The sequence below is a fragment of the Balaenoptera physalus genome (assembly GCF_965194825.1).
Source record: "Balaenoptera physalus genome assembly, chromosome: 7".
In the NCBI taxonomy this organism is placed as follows: Eukaryota; Metazoa; Chordata; class Mammalia; order Artiodactyla; family Balaenopteridae; genus Balaenoptera; species Balaenoptera physalus.
In genome coordinates this window covers 7,275,718-7,292,432 of record NC_138886.1, presented here as the reverse complement: position 1 = coordinate 7,292,432, position 16,715 = coordinate 7,275,718, and the positions used below count along the sequence as shown (strand labels likewise).

The 16,715-nt window shown below is 53.7% G+C and overlaps 1 protein-coding gene across 3 annotated transcripts; it reads left to right on the top strand.

Moving 5' to 3' along the window:
• The first annotated feature begins 1,414 nt into the window (after positions 1-1,414).
• Positions 1,415-16,685, top strand: TBC1D13 (TBC1 domain family member 13). 3 transcript variants are annotated; one of them, XM_082468291.1, is made up of 12 exons: positions 1,415-1,578; positions 2,692-2,765; positions 4,397-4,437; positions 5,041-5,102; positions 5,257-5,356; positions 6,222-6,304; positions 8,069-8,225; positions 11,115-11,325; positions 11,839-12,002; positions 12,738-12,898; positions 13,094-13,151; positions 14,066-16,685. In XM_082468291.1, the coding sequence occupies exons 1-12, from the start codon at positions 1,556-1,558 to the stop codon at positions 14,129-14,131; spliced, it is 1,200 nt and encodes a 399-aa protein (XP_082324417.1). In that variant the 5' UTR covers positions 1,415-1,555; the 3' UTR covers positions 14,132-16,685. The 3 variants fall into 3 exon arrangements, with proteins under 3 accessions (XP_082324417.1, XP_082324416.1, XP_082324418.1); XM_082468290.1 differs by having other exon boundaries at positions 1,419-1,578; positions 8,066-8,225; XM_082468292.1 differs by lacking the exon at positions 4,397-4,437 and having other exon boundaries at positions 1,509-1,578; positions 8,066-8,225.
• Positions 16,686-16,715: the final 30 nt, after the last annotated feature.

Below are 16,715 nucleotides of genomic sequence, written 5' to 3'. Positions count from 1 at the left end.
TACCTAGCACATAGTGGGAGCAGAAATTGTGGGATGAGTGAATAAAGGAACAGGTGTCCCTGTGCTTGCTCCATGGAGTAGTGAAATCCTGATGGGCAGCAGCTGAGAGCTGGAGGGGGTTTCGAGATTATACAGTCCAGTGACAAATTTTTCACTGATCTGTGGAGAAATTTAAAAAATAAGGACAGGAGTTCCCTGGTGGTGCAGTGGTTGAGAATCCGCCTGCCACTGCAGGGGACACAGGTTCGAGCCCTGGTCCAGGAAGATCCCACGTGCTGCGGAGCAACTAAGCCCGTGCGCCACAACTACTGAGCCTGCACTCCAGAGCCCATGAACCACAACTACTGAGCCTGCGTGCTGCAACTACTGAAGCCCGCGCTCCTAGAGCCCGTGCTCTGCAACAAAAGAAAGCACTGCAATGAAGAGTAGCCCCCGCTTTCTGCAGCTAAAAAGCCCGTGCACAGCAACAAAGACCCAACACAGCCAAAAATATATAAATAAATTTATTAAAAGAAAAAAAAATCTGCCTGCCAATGCAGGGGACAAGGGTTTGATCCCCGATCTAGGAAGATCCCACATGCCGCGGAGCAACTAAGCCCATGCGCCACAACTACTGAGCCTGCACTCTAGAGCCCACGAGCAACAACTACTGAAGCCTGCACGCCACAACTACTGAGGCCGAGCACCTAGAGCGTGTGCTCCACGACAGGAGAAGCCACTGCAAGGAGAAGCCCGGGCACTGCAACAAAGAACAGCCCAGCTGGCTGAGTGCAGCAATGAAGACCCAACGCAGCCAAAAATAAAATAAATAAAATAAAATTTCCCTTCTAAAAAAAAAAAAGACAATTATGCACATATAGGTGTAGAGAAAAAACATTGTGAGGCTGCCAACTGTTTTTTCTTGGGAAGGATCCTGAAATTTTGGCTTTCCTTTTCTATTGTCCTGATATTATGATAAATTTCATGTTCATGAAATCCAAAAGTCAAGGAAACCCTGAACTGTAGTCCTGCTCTTCCATCCAATGTTTACTGCACCATCTGCTCTGTGCAGTCACTGCTATAGGCATCGAGGGTTCAGCAGTGAAAAGACCAGCCGGGAGGCCTTGTATAGTTGAGCAGGGAAGGTCTACATCCCTGAAACGATAACTCAGTAGCTTACTGCAGGTGAGGAACGTGTAAGGAAGAGGACAAGATGACAGGTATACTGCCTAGTTGGAAGCTGAGGCCCAGGAAAGGGCAAGGAATAGCCTTGGGGCGCACAGACTGCACGGTCACCTGCGCGACCTCAAACTTTGCGCACTAGGTCCGCGGGCCTCGTAGGTGGGGGAGCGGAGGCGGGGCCGTGTTCCCGGCGTTCTCTTGCCCCGCCCACCCCGCCGCGCTGCCAGACGGCAGAGCGGAGAAGCGGTGGCACGTGAACGGGGCGGGGCGGAGCAGAACGCGCGCGCCTGAGGCTGAGTTTCCGGTCGGAGGCCTTTGCCCAGCGCCCCGCGGCCCTGAGGGGCGGCGGCGCTGGCGGCGGCGGAGGCAGCGGGGGGATCCGGAAGTCAACACCATGTCGAGTCTGCACAAGAGCCGGTAAGGGGCCACTGGGGCAGACCAGCCAGGCCACTCCTGGCCAGGTTGCCTCTTCTGACCTGCGGAGGGGGCGCGCGGATGCGGCCATGAACCGAGACACCCCCCCCCCCCCGCCCCCGGCAGAAGGTTTTGGGCTCCCACTTTCCAGTCTCTTTGCTGTAGGCCTGAGGGGGGCACGGAGCGTGGACACCTGCTCCTCGGTGTCGCCCCTTTTCTCACTGTCTCTCTGTCTCTTCCTCACCCTGGATCCCTTCCCCTGGTGTCTTCCTCTTCCAGGGCCTCGATGCCCGATCTCACCCCCACCTCCGGTCCTTTTTTCCCTTGTTAACCCTTTGCCCCAGTACCCTAGTCTATCCAGATGCTCCCTGTCCCACGTGTCCTTTTCTTACTAGAAATGTTAGAAAACCTGGATTCTCCAGTTTGTTCTCCCCTCAGGCCAAATCCTGCAGCGTTGGCTAATTTTGCTCACTCTTCAGTTTTCCTCCAGGACTTGTTTTTTTTTTTTTTAATTTAATTTATTTTTTATACATCAGGTTCTTATTAGTTATCTGTTTTATATATTAGTGTATATATGTCAATCCCAATTTCCCAATTCACCCCCCTCCCCCCACTTTCCCCCCTTGGTGCAGGACTTGTTTTTTAAACCTTTTGTCCTTGCCTGCGGGCAGGCCCAGAGGTCTTTTAATGGTTATATATTTGAGCTTGGAACGCTGATTACACAGGTCCTTGTCTACAGATCAAATTACTCCTGATTCCTAGGGTTTTTTGAGTTCAGATAGCAGCAGTGTGTTGGGCCTGGCCAGCAGGAAGTGCCCCATAAATGGCAGCTCACTAAATATTAGAATGTGTCTAATTTCATGGTGCTCATTTGAGAACCTCTAGACAAGAATATCTCTACATTTCTGGGCTTAGAGGAAAAAGTGATCTCTAGTTCTCCAAAGCTGCCTTTGGCCAGGTTTTGCTTGAACTTTGCCATCTTTATGTCCCGAAGGGGAGGGAGGAACAGGCTGGAGACTGGTGGTGTAAGGGAGCTGTGGGCTTTTGGAGTGGTCGCTAAGCCTGTCATCTTGGGGTTTGGTTGTGCTTCATTTGCCTCCCCCTCCCTCCTTCTAGGATTGCAGATTTCCAGGATGTCCTGAAGGAGCCCACGATTGCCTTGGAAAAGCTTCAGGAACTCAGTTTCAGTGGTAAGAGGCAACTCTCCGTTTTCAGGGTTTTCCTAGAGCAGCGTTGTGACTAAGATGGAGGGGAGGGTGCCCAAGGCCACACCTGGCCAGTTCTGGGGGCCAGCCTGCCTTTTGGGGCCATCTCCAGCTTCTGTGGAGCTGAACAACCAGTGACTACCCTGAGCTTGGAGGGGGTTCCTGGAGCAGTGGCGGCCACAATTAGCATGCCTGTAGGCCTTAGACAGGGTGCTTATTGGCTTATGAGTGATGCTGATTGCTTCCTGAGAGTAACTGGAGGGCAGAGGGGAGACTTCGTGAGCTGAGGTCAGGTCTTTCCTCATTCCTCAGCAAGCTTCCTGTCTTGTAGAATTTGGTTAGCTGCAGAGTGGTTCCTGGTTCTATCCCTGGCTTAGGATCAAAGCCAACTCAGGCAACAGTGAACTTTGGTTAATGGTAAAATTCCAGCCTTGAGACACCCACTTTAAGGAGCTGAACCCCAGCAGTTTTTGACTTTGCCCTCCGTGGCCTAGTTAACTTTTCAGCACAGAGACTTTTGCTTGTCTTTAAAAATACCCCAAGGTGTTCTGGGTAGCTTCTTGTGACTGCACTGCCCTTGTAACTTTGTCAGCAAGTAGTGCTTGAGTTGCCCCCTTCATCCCCATGCAGATTCTGAGGTGGGGGCATTAGCTCCTGTTCACGGTACTGGGGAGCCGGTAGCAACAGCTGCTTTAGCGAGGCTCATGACAGTATTTCAGGAGAAGTTTGTCCTTCTGTTCAGGAGTGATATTTAGGCCCTGAAGATCTTTTTATTATTATTATTATTTATTTATTTATTTTTAAACATCTTTATTGGAGTATAATTGCTTTACAGTGGTGTGTTAGTTTCTGCTTTATAACATGGCCCTGAAGATCTTGAGGGGTTTTGGCATCTGTGCTGAGCTGAAGAATCTGCCAGGCCCCAGGGGATGCAGCCTGCTGAGTTGGGCTCTAGAGTCAGACCTGTGTGTGAGTCCTTGATTTCTCTGTCTTTCCAGATGAGTTTCTTTATCTGTAAGATGGAGACAATGATGCTGATCTTCCCTACTGACTAGGGCTGTAATGAGGATTAAGTGAAACAATGTCCGTAAAGCCCAAAACACTCAGCATTCATAGCTTTGTTTATATTCCACAGATACTTATGGACTACCTGTTGTGGGCCATGCCCTGGGCTAGGTACTGGGACTGTAAGACAAATTTGGTCCTCTGTCTTTCTGGAGCTTACCCAGTAGTAGGAGTTAAAGATGTTAAATAGATATACAAATTACATTATACGATCCCATTTGTGGTGGATGTTGTGAAGAATTGATGGAGCTATTATCATTTATGTCAAGGGACCTGACTTTGTTTGGGAAGAGGTGGTGGTTGGTAAAGGCTGCTCTGAGGAAGAAATATCAAGGGTGAGAAGGTGTTATCCTCAAAAGAACATTCCAGACGGGCAACGGAGAGAGAGTACACACAGGATTAGCATCTAGTCTAGTGATCTTTCTGGCAGAAAACGATCCTCGAAGAAGTACTTCTTGCCCACTCCATTCCCTGCCGACTGGCTCCGAGGTGGAGGACTGGGGGGTTCTGGGACTCTGCGGGGGCGTGACCTTTGCCTGCTATGTCCACAGGCATCCCCTGTGAGGGCGGACTGCGGTGCCTCTGCTGGAAGGTGGGTGTGCCTGGGGTGGAGCTTCTGCTCTGCTGAGACTCCCTGGTTTCCTGCATGGGCTGCCCCTACCCCTGGCCCCTTCTTCCTGCTCTCTGTCTTTCCTTGCTTGTCCCAGGAAGCTTTTCTGGGAAGTTCTGGGTTTTCTGTTTCTCTTGGCGCCCCCTCCAGGATCCCCTTGGGGATGGAACACTTTGTAATGCCAGCGAAGCCCTCTGCTTCCTGGTCCAGACAGCTCAGTGGAAGTGATGCTTATTGGGACAAAAAAAAGGCTGCGCTTCACCTAAAGCCTTTCGCTGAGGTGGGAGCAGAACCCCGGTGTCCTGGTTTCCAACCCCTTTGAGCACAGAGTTTTATTATCGTTTGGAAGAGTCTGTGTGAGGAAATGCAGTAGAAAGGGCTGGTTCAGGATGAAGGTGGGGGAAGCCAGTGGGGAGAAAAGGGGAGGCTGCCCCCAGCCCATGCCTGTGTTCCTGGGTTTTATTTAGCCCATCTTGCTGTCTCCGGGCTTTATCAGACATTTTCTTTGAGGCCTCTCAGCCTCCATCTACTTCCAGGGTTGGGCTGGGGGAGTCGCCAGAGCTTTGCTCTTCTCTCTCTCTGCAGATTCTCTTGAACTACCTCCCCTTGGAGAGAGCGTCATGGACCTCCATCCTGGCCAAGCAGAGGTGAGACCCTGACAAAGGGGGATGATGGGAGGCCCTTTGTATCAAACAGACCAGGTGGTGTGAGCCCGGCCCACTTCCTATTGCTGCTGCTCTGCGCCGGGCTCCCTGGGGGAGACCTTTGGGGATCATCCCTCTCTCCTCTTCTCTCCTACAGGGAGCTGTATTCTCAGTTCCTGAGGGAAATGATCATCCAGCCTGGCATCGCCAAGGCCAACATGGGTGTATCCAGGGAGGATGTGACCTTTGAGGACCATGTGAGTAGCGGTCAGCAGTGGGGACCGAGGCTGCAGAGCGGGGAGAGGTGTGGGCTTTGGAGTGGACTAAGTCCCTCGTGCCAGAGGCCAGGTGCAGCTGGTCTTGGTCCCCTCTGGCCCTCCCAGTACCTCATTTCTGCATTTAGCTCCTCAGCCCCCGAAGGCTGTTGTCTCTCCCTGTTCTCCGCAGGCTCTGGGCCCAGTCGGGACTGTAAGCGATGACTGGGGTCACGGGAGCGTGCGTGTGCAGCACTGAGCCAGGTCCTCCACGTGCATTGTCTCCTTTCCTCCTCAGTCCCCTTCCTCGAGGAAGGTTCTGTGATATTATAGTTGAAGGGAGTCAGAGCAGGGCCGGTGGGAGGATAAACTGCCTTTGTGCGGCCTGGAGGAAGCCTCATTCCAGCCACAAATACCGAGCTCCTCCCTGGTGCTTTGCAGTCGGGAAGTGGAGATGGGTTGGACCCAGGCCGATCCTCCAAGGACTGGAATTGGCAACTCAAAGTAGTAATGAGTTAGATTCGAAGAGACCTAATGATACAATATTCATTCATTCAGCAGGCAAGCATTTAGTGAGCACCTGTTACACGCAGCATTCTAGAGCTACAGACAGGAAAGACAGTCCTTGCTGCGCAGGGAAGTACTCAGAGCGGACTGCAGGGCTCGGCCGCCGGGTGTGGAGTGTGATGGTGCTTTGGGAGGCTGCGCGAGGCCTGTGCTGCCCCCCAGCTAGCTCACAGGCTGTCTCAGCCACAGCTGGGTCTCTGGTGGGAATGCTGGTTCGGAGCCGCTGCTCAGGCGCCCAGGCTGGTATCTGTCCCTGGGCTCCTAGCCGGCCGAGGACAGAGCAGCTCGTTTTCCCTGACAGCCACTCAACCCTAACCCCGACAGCCGATGGAACACGTACTTCAAGGACAACGAGGTGCTGCTGCAGATCGACAAAGATGTCCGGTGAGCAGGGCGCTGGGCGCTGGCAGCCGGCCCCTGGGGCTTCTGTGGGATTCCCAGTTCTTCTGCCCTGTCCCTTCCCAGCCCAGGCCCACAGGGGCGTGTTTGAGGAACTGCTGGTGAGTTGTCCTGCTAGCTGAGTCCAGGCCCTAGTGATAGCAGGCCTGGGGTGGGGCTGGCGGTGCGGTGAGCGCCCGGCTCTCCTCTCTCCCTGCCTTAGTTTCAGTTGTAGCCCTGGCGTCTGTGGATTCATCTCTTCCTTCCTTCAGCAAATACTGAGGCCCCGCTACATGGCAGGCTCAGAGCCAGGCTGGGCGTTGAACACGGAATAGACAGACACGGCCTCTCTCCTTAAGGAACCTAGAAGCTGGCGGGGAGGACGGGAAGACGGATGTTCAACAAAACAGATCTTCCGTGTCACTAAAGTTTGTGGAGAACGCTCTGAAGGCAGAGTTCAGGGTGCTTCAGGGTGATTGGGAAGCCTGGCCTGAGGCAGCAGCTGAGATGGGAGGAGCGGGCACCTTGGGGCAGGGGGAGGGGAGCGGAGGGCCGTGTGCTGCTGGGCGAGGAGCTGCCGTGGGAGGCCCTGCGAGCCTGCAGAGCTTGGCTGTCCGAGGAGCAGCGCGAAGGCCTGTGTGCCTGCGGCCACACTGGAGGCAAGCAGGGGTCGGACCATCGCTCCATCCCAGGGATGTGGGGCAGACGCGCAAAGGTTTTAAGCACAGGAGCGACAGGGTCAGAAGTGTGTTTTTTTTTAAACTGTGAGCTACGCTGTGTTCATGTGCGTGCCGTTCCTCTTGGTAGAGAAGTGTGGAGACGCCGGCTGTGCTGTCCTGTTGGGTGGGCGAGTCTGGCAGCGGGTGACTCTCCCACAGGGCTGGGTGAGGAGCCGGCAGGCCTGTACGCAGTGGACCCAGTGGTTAGAGCTTGGGCTCTGAGTCTGCCCGCCTGCTTTCAGTTCTGCCTTCACCGTTTGTAGCTGTATTTCCAGCCCCTTGCCACCTGGGGCTGCTCCTCTCCTGTGCTCATTGTGCCCGCAGTGGGACCCCAACCCTGGGCGGCTCAGCCAGGGGGCAGAACGGGCTCTTGCCTCCTTCCTTCTCAGGCTGGAGCCTCTACTCACCAGGTGTTTAATAGCCCCATTTAAGTCAGGAACCACGTCTTGAACCCAGTTCTGGGGAAACAGGTTCTTGCCCTGGTAGTGATTGTAGCACGTTGTTCTGTGTTTCTAGAGGGCAAGTTTGCAATGTGCTCTGTATAAGATCTTTGGAAAATGCGCGTGTACTGCAGTACATATATTTTAAAAACTTGATCACGATCTAGAGCCTGTCTCCCAACTTGCTTTTTTCTCTTGCTCTGTCTTGAGCATCTCCCATGTCAGCTGTGTAATATTCTGTCGTATAACGTGTAACTTAACTAAACTTCTTTTACCATTTTAAGCCACAATGCAGTTAATACGTTTGTACATATGAGGTATTTTTGACATGGAAAGATGTTTGTTTTAGGAGAAGAGTTAAGACCCTAAGGATACTTAAAAATATATATGCGTGTGTGTGTGTCTATTTGCAAATACACGTTAAGATATATGGGTATGTATACATATACCATGACTATATTGCTTTTGAAATAAAATGTTATTAATTAAAAAACAGACACACACATACAGAGGCTTTGGGGATGCTGGGGCATCTGGCAGCAGGGTGCTGGTGGGATGCCTAAAAATTCCATGCTGAGTAACAGTCCTCCCCTGTTCACTCTTGACAGAAGGCTGTGCCCAGACATATCCTTCTTCCAGAGGGCCACCGAGTACCCCTGCCTCCTCATCCTGGATCCGCAGAATGAGTTCGAGACCCTTCGTAAGCGGGTGGAACAGACGACACTGAAATCCCAGACGGTGGCCCGGAACCGGAGCGGGGTCACAAATGTGAGAGGCAGCCTGGCAGCCCCAGGGACGCCCCGTGATGACCTTTTCCTTCCTGCTTCTCTTGGACTAGTGGCCACGGGCCATCAGACCCCTGACCGTCTGCCCTGAGAGTTACCCAAAGCAGCCTTGGTCCTGCCCAGTCCCCCTCCAGGCTCTCTCTGAAAGTCAGGCATCAAAGGCTGGTGTCATGGGTGTGGGGGAGGGCCCTGCTGTGCAGTGAAGGAGCCACACTTCTGGTCTGTGGTGTAGACGGCGCTTGGAAAAGTAACTACCAGTGTGATGAGGAAGTGCGGTGGGAACAGTGATGGGGGGAGCCGACCTGGTCTGGGCATCAGGGAAGACTTCCCTGAGGAAGTGACATTTAAGCTGAGGCTCCAAGGATGAAGAGGAAAGAGACTTCAGGTGGAGCGAATGGCATGTGTGGACGTCCTCAGGCCGGAGAGAGCGGGGTGTGTTCAAGGAAGGGAGTCCAGCATGAGGTGGGGCGGGGCGGGGCGGGGTCGGGGGGGGGGTGGGGGGAGGTCTGCTGGAGGATGCTGGAGAGGTGAGTGGTGGTGAGGCCACGCGGGGCCTTTATCCTGAGGGCTGGGGACCCTTGCACCATTCTAAGAGCAGGGATGTGATTTAAGTCTGCCTTTATACAAGATTTGACTGGCGGGGGCAGGAATGGAGGTGGAGAGGCCACCTGGGAGGCAGCTGAGGTGTCCAGGCAAGAGTGGGTGGGGGTGGGGGCTGGGGTGGAGTGGGGAGGGGTGTGAGAGGCCTAGGAGAAAAGAATGATAGGTCTTGTGCTGGCCAGGTGATGCTGAGTGTTTGAACCTCAGCCTTCTAGCAGATTCCTGTGATTCTGAGAAGCTGCTTATAGCTAAACAAGTATGTTGTCTTGTTTCTTAATTTACACCTACTGCTTTGGCACCTGGAGCTTTGACTTGTTCCTCAAAATTTTTCGCTGTCTTCCAACAGTGGAAAAATCCTCTGTAACCTCCAACAAGCTAAGCTCGTTTCCCCCAAGTGGAGTGACCGATCAGGGCTTTGTGTTTCTAGGAGAGCAGCCGTTTTCCACCACAGGGGTGATGGGGCCGTTCTGGCTGATCCCTGGGTTGCACGTGCTCACGACAGAGCTGGGTGTGTCAGGAGGTGCCAAACGCTTGGCTAAATGGCCCCGTGGCTGGCTGGGTTGGTGGCCCTCCTGCTTGGCTGCTGATGTTCTGGCTGCATGGCAAGATGGGGACCTGGCTTCTGTCATTCATTTTACTACAGTAATTGGTGGCTGAGAACTGATTTTAGGTTTGGACCTGGTCCTGGTGATAGAGCTCCATCACTAGACCTCTGGACCAGTGGCTGGGCAGTTTGAGTTGAAGCGGACTGTTTGACCCTGGGCAACTAACACCAGACTCACCTTCCTGGGCCTCCGCCTCTTCTTCTGTAAACTGGGTGTAATCATTTCTGCCCTGTCTGGCTTTTGAATTGCCCAGAGGGTGAAATGAGGTCATGGCTGTGCAGATTCTTGGAAAGCAGTGGGCACTCTCTGAGGCCTGGACCTCGGGTTCTAGAGTGAGCTGCTCTGGGCTCACTGTAATGCGAGGTGTCTGATGAGTGGCCTAACATTTCTGAGCCTCAGTTTCCTCGTCTTGAAAATGATGTTGAGAGAGTATTCTATGCTGTTCAGGGCATTAAACAGGAAGGCTTGTGGAGCTCTGTTTTGCAATAGAACACTCTGGGTAAACATTAGTGATGTGTGTGTCTGTGTGTGTGCACATGTACATGCATGTATATGTGTATACACATATATATAGTGGAAAAGGGAGTTTCCTGTTTCCAGGACCCTGGGCTTCCAGGACAGCTTCATACTCTGTCCCTGCATGGCTGTGCCTGTGGCTCTCATACAGTTAACCCCAGGCACCCGAACCTTTATGAAGCTCCCAGGGGATCCTGATGTTGGGGACCTCTGCTCTATTGCATGAGTTTTCAGTGGGGATCATCATCTCTTCATTCATCTCCCAACTTTTTCTTATGAAAATTTTGAAACATTCAGAAAAGTTGGAAGAAGAGTACAACGCACACCTATATACTTTCCACCTAAATTCAACAGTTGTTAACCTTTGGCCATGTTTGTGTGTGTGTCATATATAGACAGACGTCCTGACCCTTCACCTCCAAGTACTTCAGCAGGCATCCCGTGAGAATAAGGACATCCTCCTTACCATTGTCTCATCTACGGAGATTAACCATAGTCCGTAATAAGACCTAACATCCAGTCCGGGATCGGGTGTCCTCAGTCGTACTAAGAATGTTTTTGTTGTTTTAAATCCAGACCAGCACCTCTTCAGGGTTTATGCGTTGCATTAGGATGTTATGTTTCTTTAGTGTCTTCATCTGGAGCACGCCTCCACTTCCCCCTCCTCAACATTTGACTTTTTGAAGAGTCTTAACCAGTTGTCTGTTTTTGATATATTTTTATATTTTTAAGTTTTTTTTTTAATTGAAGTATAACTTATACACAATAAATGCACAAATCTTAGGTATACAACTAGATGACCTTTTTCTTATGTATACACCCGTGTAACTGCCGACCAGATCAAGACACGGAACGTTCCCATCATCCAGAAAGTCCCCTCATGCCCCTTCCTGGTCAGTACGCCTTCCCTCAGAGGTAAGCACTATCCTGACCTTTATCACCATAAATTAGATTGCAGTCCAGCTGGCTTGTAGAATGTCACACATTCTGGATTTGTCCGCTTGTTCCCGGTGGTGCTGGACTCGTTCCTCTGTGCCCTGGGCTGCCCATGAGATGGAAGTTAGGTTTCGGCTTGTGGGTGAACATACCCGGTGAGAACATACTGTTGGTAGTGCCACCCACCTTAACGAGCTCCTCCTCTTCTCCCCCAGATGAGTTCCCCGCACAAGAACGCGACACCCTCATCCCTGAACGAGTATGAGGTGCTGCCCAACGGCTGCGAGGCCCACTGGGAGGTCGTGGAGCGGATTCTGTTCATCTACGCCAAGCTCAACCCTGGCATCGCTTACGTGCAGGGCATGAATGAGATCGTGGGGCCCCTGTACTATACCTTTGCCACCGACCCCAACAGCGAGTGGAAAGGTAGATACACGGGCTCCAGGCTAATGGGCTTTATTTTATCAAGCTGTGCAGCTCACTTCCCTCTTTTGGGCCTCCATTTTCTGTCGGATAAGCGGGTTGGCCTGGATCATCTCTGAGATCTTTTCTGGCTTGAACTTTCTAGAATGTTAGGTGTTTACTGATTTCTTGCTATCTGTAACTGAATTTCTGATAGAGGAGATGAGCTGTATATATAGGAAGCTGAACGATAGAAAGGATTTAAGTAAATAATGATTTGAAAAAATGTCAGCAGAAGAGCATGTAGTCAGTCGCTGAGCTGGTGTACAGCATTGTCAGAGGTGCGAGAAGAAAGAAGTGATGTCCTTAGTCTGGGGGTGGAGAGTGGCCACGGACAGAGGAGGGGCGCAGCCTGACCAAGGCGGGGTGACTTGGTGAGGCTCAGAGGGGAGGGGGTCTCACGTAGCTGAGCGGTGGGGTGGGACACGGGAGGGCGCCAGTTCTCTCATGGCTGCCCTCACCCTGCCCGTCTCCCAGAGCACGCCGAGGCGGACACCTTTTTCTGCTTCACCAACCTCATGGCTGAGATCCGGGACAACTTCATCAAGAGCCTTGACGACTCACAGTGTGGCATCACCTACAAGATGGAAAAGGTGTATTCCACCCTGAAGGATAAGGACATGGAACTCTACCTGAAACTGGTGAGGAGCCCCAGCACCACACGGGCCAGGGCAGACAGAGGGGGCGGAGGACGGCAGGCTGCTGAGCACCCCGGGCCCAGGCTGAGGACTGGCTTGCGTCTGGGGATTGGGGGTGGCTGCTGCTGCCCGGGAGTGCTGAGCCGGGTGCCGAGGCGGGGCGGGGGGACCTGGGCAGCAGGTGGTGGGAGCCTAGCGGGCTGGGGGTGGGGGAGGTGGATACAGTGCCCCGTGTGCCAGGCGCTTAGTTCAGCCTGTTAGTCCTCCGAGAAAGGAAGTATGAACTTCATTTTTAAAAATTAGTGGAGTGGCATTCCATGTTTATTTCAGGAAACAGTTCAGTAAAAAGGATATTTATTTACAAACAAAACAAGTTTCGTGAACAAGAAGATATATATAAACATATCTTTTTAAACAAATATGGAATCATGTCTTGCTGTTCTGTAACACGCTCTTTCGGTCAATAGTATTCACTGTGGCTGACCAGAGGGCTCGTCTCCATTGGGAATAATTGAAAACATCAGACGATCTGACAGCATTGGCTGGCAGCAAGCAGGAGCTGCCCCCTTCACTGAGCGAGGCTCCCTAGGCAGCCCCGTGCCATCCGCGCCTGAGCGTGCCTGGCGCTCACGCCTGGCCTGCTGCTTATATGAATTCATGTCTAATAGGTTGCATGGTGTTCCGTGGCAACCAGCCAACACGGATTCTTGCACCCACCCTGCACCTCTGTCTCCCCAGCAAGAGCAGAATATCAAGCCCCAGTTCTTCGCCTTCCGCTGGCTGACACTGCTGCTGTCCCAGGAGTTCTTGCTGCCTGATGTCATCCGGATCTGGGACTCCCTGTTTGCCGACAACAGCCGCTTTGATTTCCTCCTTCTGGTCTGCTGCGCCATGCTCATGTGAGTGTGGCCGCGAGCAGGGGGCGGGCAGGGCCTGCTCTCGAGAGGCTGGTGAGAGCTTCTGGGATTCTCAGGCGAGCATCAAACCAGACTTGCTGCGGGTGCGGTGGGGCGGCAGGAGCGGGAAGGGGCCCGGTGGGCCTGCACTCAAGAGTGGCCCAGGGGCCCAGTGCTTTTGTTGCTTGTTTTTCTTAGACTGATCCGGGAGCAGTTGCTGGAAGGGGACTTTACCGTAAACATGCGGCTCCTGCAGGTAATGGAGTTCGGAGGGTCAGGCTCAAGTCTTTAGCCATGAGACAGACACTTAGCAGGCGGCCGCCCCATGCCAGCTGCTGTGATAGTCTGCGTCAGGATCAGGAGAGGGTAGCAGGGCTTAAGAGTCCAGACCCCTGAGGCAGATCTGTGTTTGGATCTGGGTTGAATCTGGCTTTGCCACTGACCTTGAGTGTGGTGTGGCCTTGAGTGAATGACTTGGCTTCTCTGAACCAAGCTGGTTCAGAGAAGCCAAGTCATTCACTCAAGGCTGCGACTTATTACCCAGTACGTGCTAATAATGTCCGTTGGTAATCGTGCTCAGACCGGGGGAAGGAAAGTGTGGGCCTTAGTGGTTAAGAACATGGACTTGAGAGTCAGACGATTTTGGGTTCACATCTTTGTTCTCCCGTGCTAGTCATGTGACCTAAGCTAAGTGGCAACCTCTCTAGGCCTTAATTTCTTTGCCAACGCCTGGCCTGGGGTTGGTTTTCAATAACTTCATTGACTAGATGTGTAAAATGGGCAGGTTCACAGTAAGCCCTGATCGGGCTGTTGAGGTGACCCAGTGAGCTAGTACATGGACAGCATCCGGCCCTGTTCCAGGCTCATTGTCAGTGGAGGTCAGGGTCCGATGGCAGGAGTGGGGAGAGGTGAAGCAGGTGGTCCTTGTCCTAGGGAAGGGGCTGTGAGACCTTTTGGGTGGTGACTGGTTGGGTTGGTTAAGTTACTGCTGCAGTGGGTGTAGTATAGCTCCGTGCAAGGTCTGGGCAGAGTGGGGGTATCCTGTGCTCCCTATCCCTTAGGCCCGGGGTCCAGCATGGTGACAGGTCTACTGGAGAGGGCCGGGAGCAGCAGAGGTGGTGAAGGGTGAGCTGACTTCTCAAGCATACTGTTGGCCTTTCCCCTGCCCAGGATTACCCCATCACAGACATCTGCCAGATCCTACAGAAAGCCAAGGAACTCCAAGACTCACAGTAGCCTGGCGGCAAGAGGCCCAGGTTTGGGAGAGAAGCCACCGCCGACTGCTGTGCCCTGGCTTCTGGGACGTGCAGGAGCCCGTGGGGTCCCAGCCAGAGGGGCCGCTGCAGGATCAGCCTGCTCCAGGCCTCTCACCCTGGCCGCTCCCACCGGGGGCCCGCTGTGCCCTGTTCCTTCCTAACCACCGAGCCCTGGCTCCTCCCCCCACTCCACCCCTTCCACCCTGGACCCTTCGCCCAGGCTGCTGAGCAAGGCAGGAGCTTGTGAGGTGGTTTCCTGGGGCTGGGGCAGATTGCGGGCCCTGGGGGCAGGCAAGGGCCCCTCCCTGCCTCTGCTCTGCTGCTCTCTTCCTGCTCTCTTGCTCCATCTTCTGGGCGCTGGTCGGGGAGGTGCTTGGCAGATGAGCCAGAAACCACTTCTGGAGGTTGGTGCTTGGGCTTCTCCACAGGGAAGGTGACACTGTGAAGGAGCTAAGAGGCTGCCAGGCCCAGGTCTCACCCTCTGTCTCTTTCCCACGGAGTGTGTGTGTGAGTGTGTGTGTGTGTGTGTGTAGTTGTGGGTTGCTGTGTATGTTTTTTAATCCCCCTCGCGTGTGCTTCTGTCTGTGTGTTTCCATGTGTCTGGAGGGAGGTGACTCCCTCTTGGTCTTTGCTTCTCCTTGTCTGTCTCTGCCTCCGTCTCCCTCTCTCTCCTTCCACCTCTTTCACTGAGGGGGTGTGGCTCTCACTCTGTCCGCCCCTCTCTCCGTTGCTCGCTCTCTCCCCTCTCTTTGGGTTGCCTTATTCCCAGCCCCTCCCCCACCCTCCTCTCTATGCCCAAGAACCCTGGAGACAGGATGAAGGGTCTGGCTCAGCCAGGCTCCTGAGGGTCAGCCTTGACCTCTGCAGCCTGTTCCCATCTCCCAGCTCTAGGCTCCCAGGGCTCCCAGTCCACAGTGCCTCACTCGAGGGCCCTGAACCCTTGCCCCACCGCAGGATTCTTGGAAACCCGGAGTTGCTGAGAATTAATAGCCCATGAAGCTTTGCGCCTCACCCACCTGCCCAGGGAGGGAGGGGGGAGGAGAGGGAGAGCTGGGTCTTCCAGAGGTTCCCCCAAAGGTCCTTGTCTCCCAAAAGAAAAAGGACATTAAGGTTGGGATCCAGGTGCCTCTGAGGTGTAGTCGTTCCCATGGCTTCCAGGTGCCGGCCCAGGGCAGGCGAACCCCATAATGGGCAGTGGGACCGAAGGGAGCCTCTCTGGGTCAGGCGTGGCCGAGCTCAAAGGCCTGGGTCCTGTCAGGGCCAGGAGAGCCATGTCTCCCTCAGGCAGGGGAGCTGAAGGAGGTGCAGGCCCTTCTCCGGTCACCTGCTCGGGCTGCTCCCAGGATGTGGGGCACATGCGTACCGAGTAGGAGCAGCCGGCTCCTCCCACGCTGGGCTGTGGGAGTTGTGGGCCTATTCTGACCAAGGCCCTCCCTCCTTTTGTGAGGAGGCAGCTGGTTTGCATCTGGAAGGCTGGGTGACGTAGCATGGGCCCTCTTCATCTCCCCAGACTGGCCAGCAGGGACCCTCAGGCCCCCCGGAAACTTCCTTAGCCTGACAGCCAGGACTTGTGGCTATGGGCCGGGAACAGCTTCCCCAAGGAGGCGCCTTTCCAGGCTGTCCCTTGGATGCTTCTAGGACTCCATGCACTTGCCTTTTTCCTCCTCCTCTCCCAGCACAGTATTTGGGAGATTTTTACTATTTATTCAGACTCCTGGTTATTTATTGCAGATTGGCAAGTGCTTGATTTGGGGATGAAGGGTAGGGCTGGAATGGTGGAAACCAGCTGGAGTCATGGTCTTCCTGACCTTCCAAGGTCAGTCAACATCCTCTCCCCCTGCCTCTGGGACCTTCCTGGTTTTCCAGCAGGTCCTGGCTGGGAGGGCCCTGAGCTCTGTAATAGAACTGGGTGTAAGGGAGACGAGAGAGTTGGTATCCTTGCCAGCCTCCAAGACCCCGGCATGGGGTAGAAACGCTGCTTCCCAGCAGCCTGGCTCACCCTCTTCCCAGAACTTGTCAGCTGGTGGTTCAGTCACAACTTGATCCCTTCACAGCCTGTCGCTTGGACCACAGCCTGGGTCCCAGCAGGCACTGCCCAGGACACCTGATGCATTGCCTCTTGCCTGTCCCTCTGCCTTCCCTCCTGGTACCATACTACTTGAATCACTGCATCTCATTTGCCTCAGTGGCAGACCTGGGTCCAGTGCCCTCTCCTTGACCTTGTGATGAAGGTCAAAAGAGCACAGGAACCACGTCCAGGTTAGACTGAGCTTGCCAATGGGAGGACCTGCCCTTGGCAATTCTCCCTCCCCAGACTCTCAAGGGAGGTCCCCAGAGAGCTAGAGACCCTGAGGCTTCCTGCTTGGGAAGCTGCCCCCAGGACTTTGGACACTTAGAGAATGGGCTGTATGAATTCAGCAGGTCTCATTCCAAGGGTCAGAATGTTAGTCTGCTTTTGTTTTTTCGTCTGTTTTGTTCTTTGAATCAATGCTGTTGATGATAAGTTGTCTTTAATAAATCATGTGTTCTTTGCAGTGGGCATTGGTTCTGTGATGGGCTGAAAC

Excerpts from the sequence above, each read along its gene's own strand:
- TBC1D13 (XM_082468290.1), top strand. The coding sequence starts at position 1,556 with ATGTCGAGTCTGCACAAGAGCCG. Across the intron at positions 5,103-5,256 it reads TCCATCCTGGCCAAGCAGAG|GGAGCTGTATTCTCAGTTCC; the intron begins GTGAGACCCTGA and ends TCTCTCCTACAG. Across the intron at positions 6,305-8,065 it reads CAGATCGACAAAGATGTCCG|AAGGCTGTGCCCAGACATAT; the intron begins GTGAGCAGGGCG and ends CACTCTTGACAG.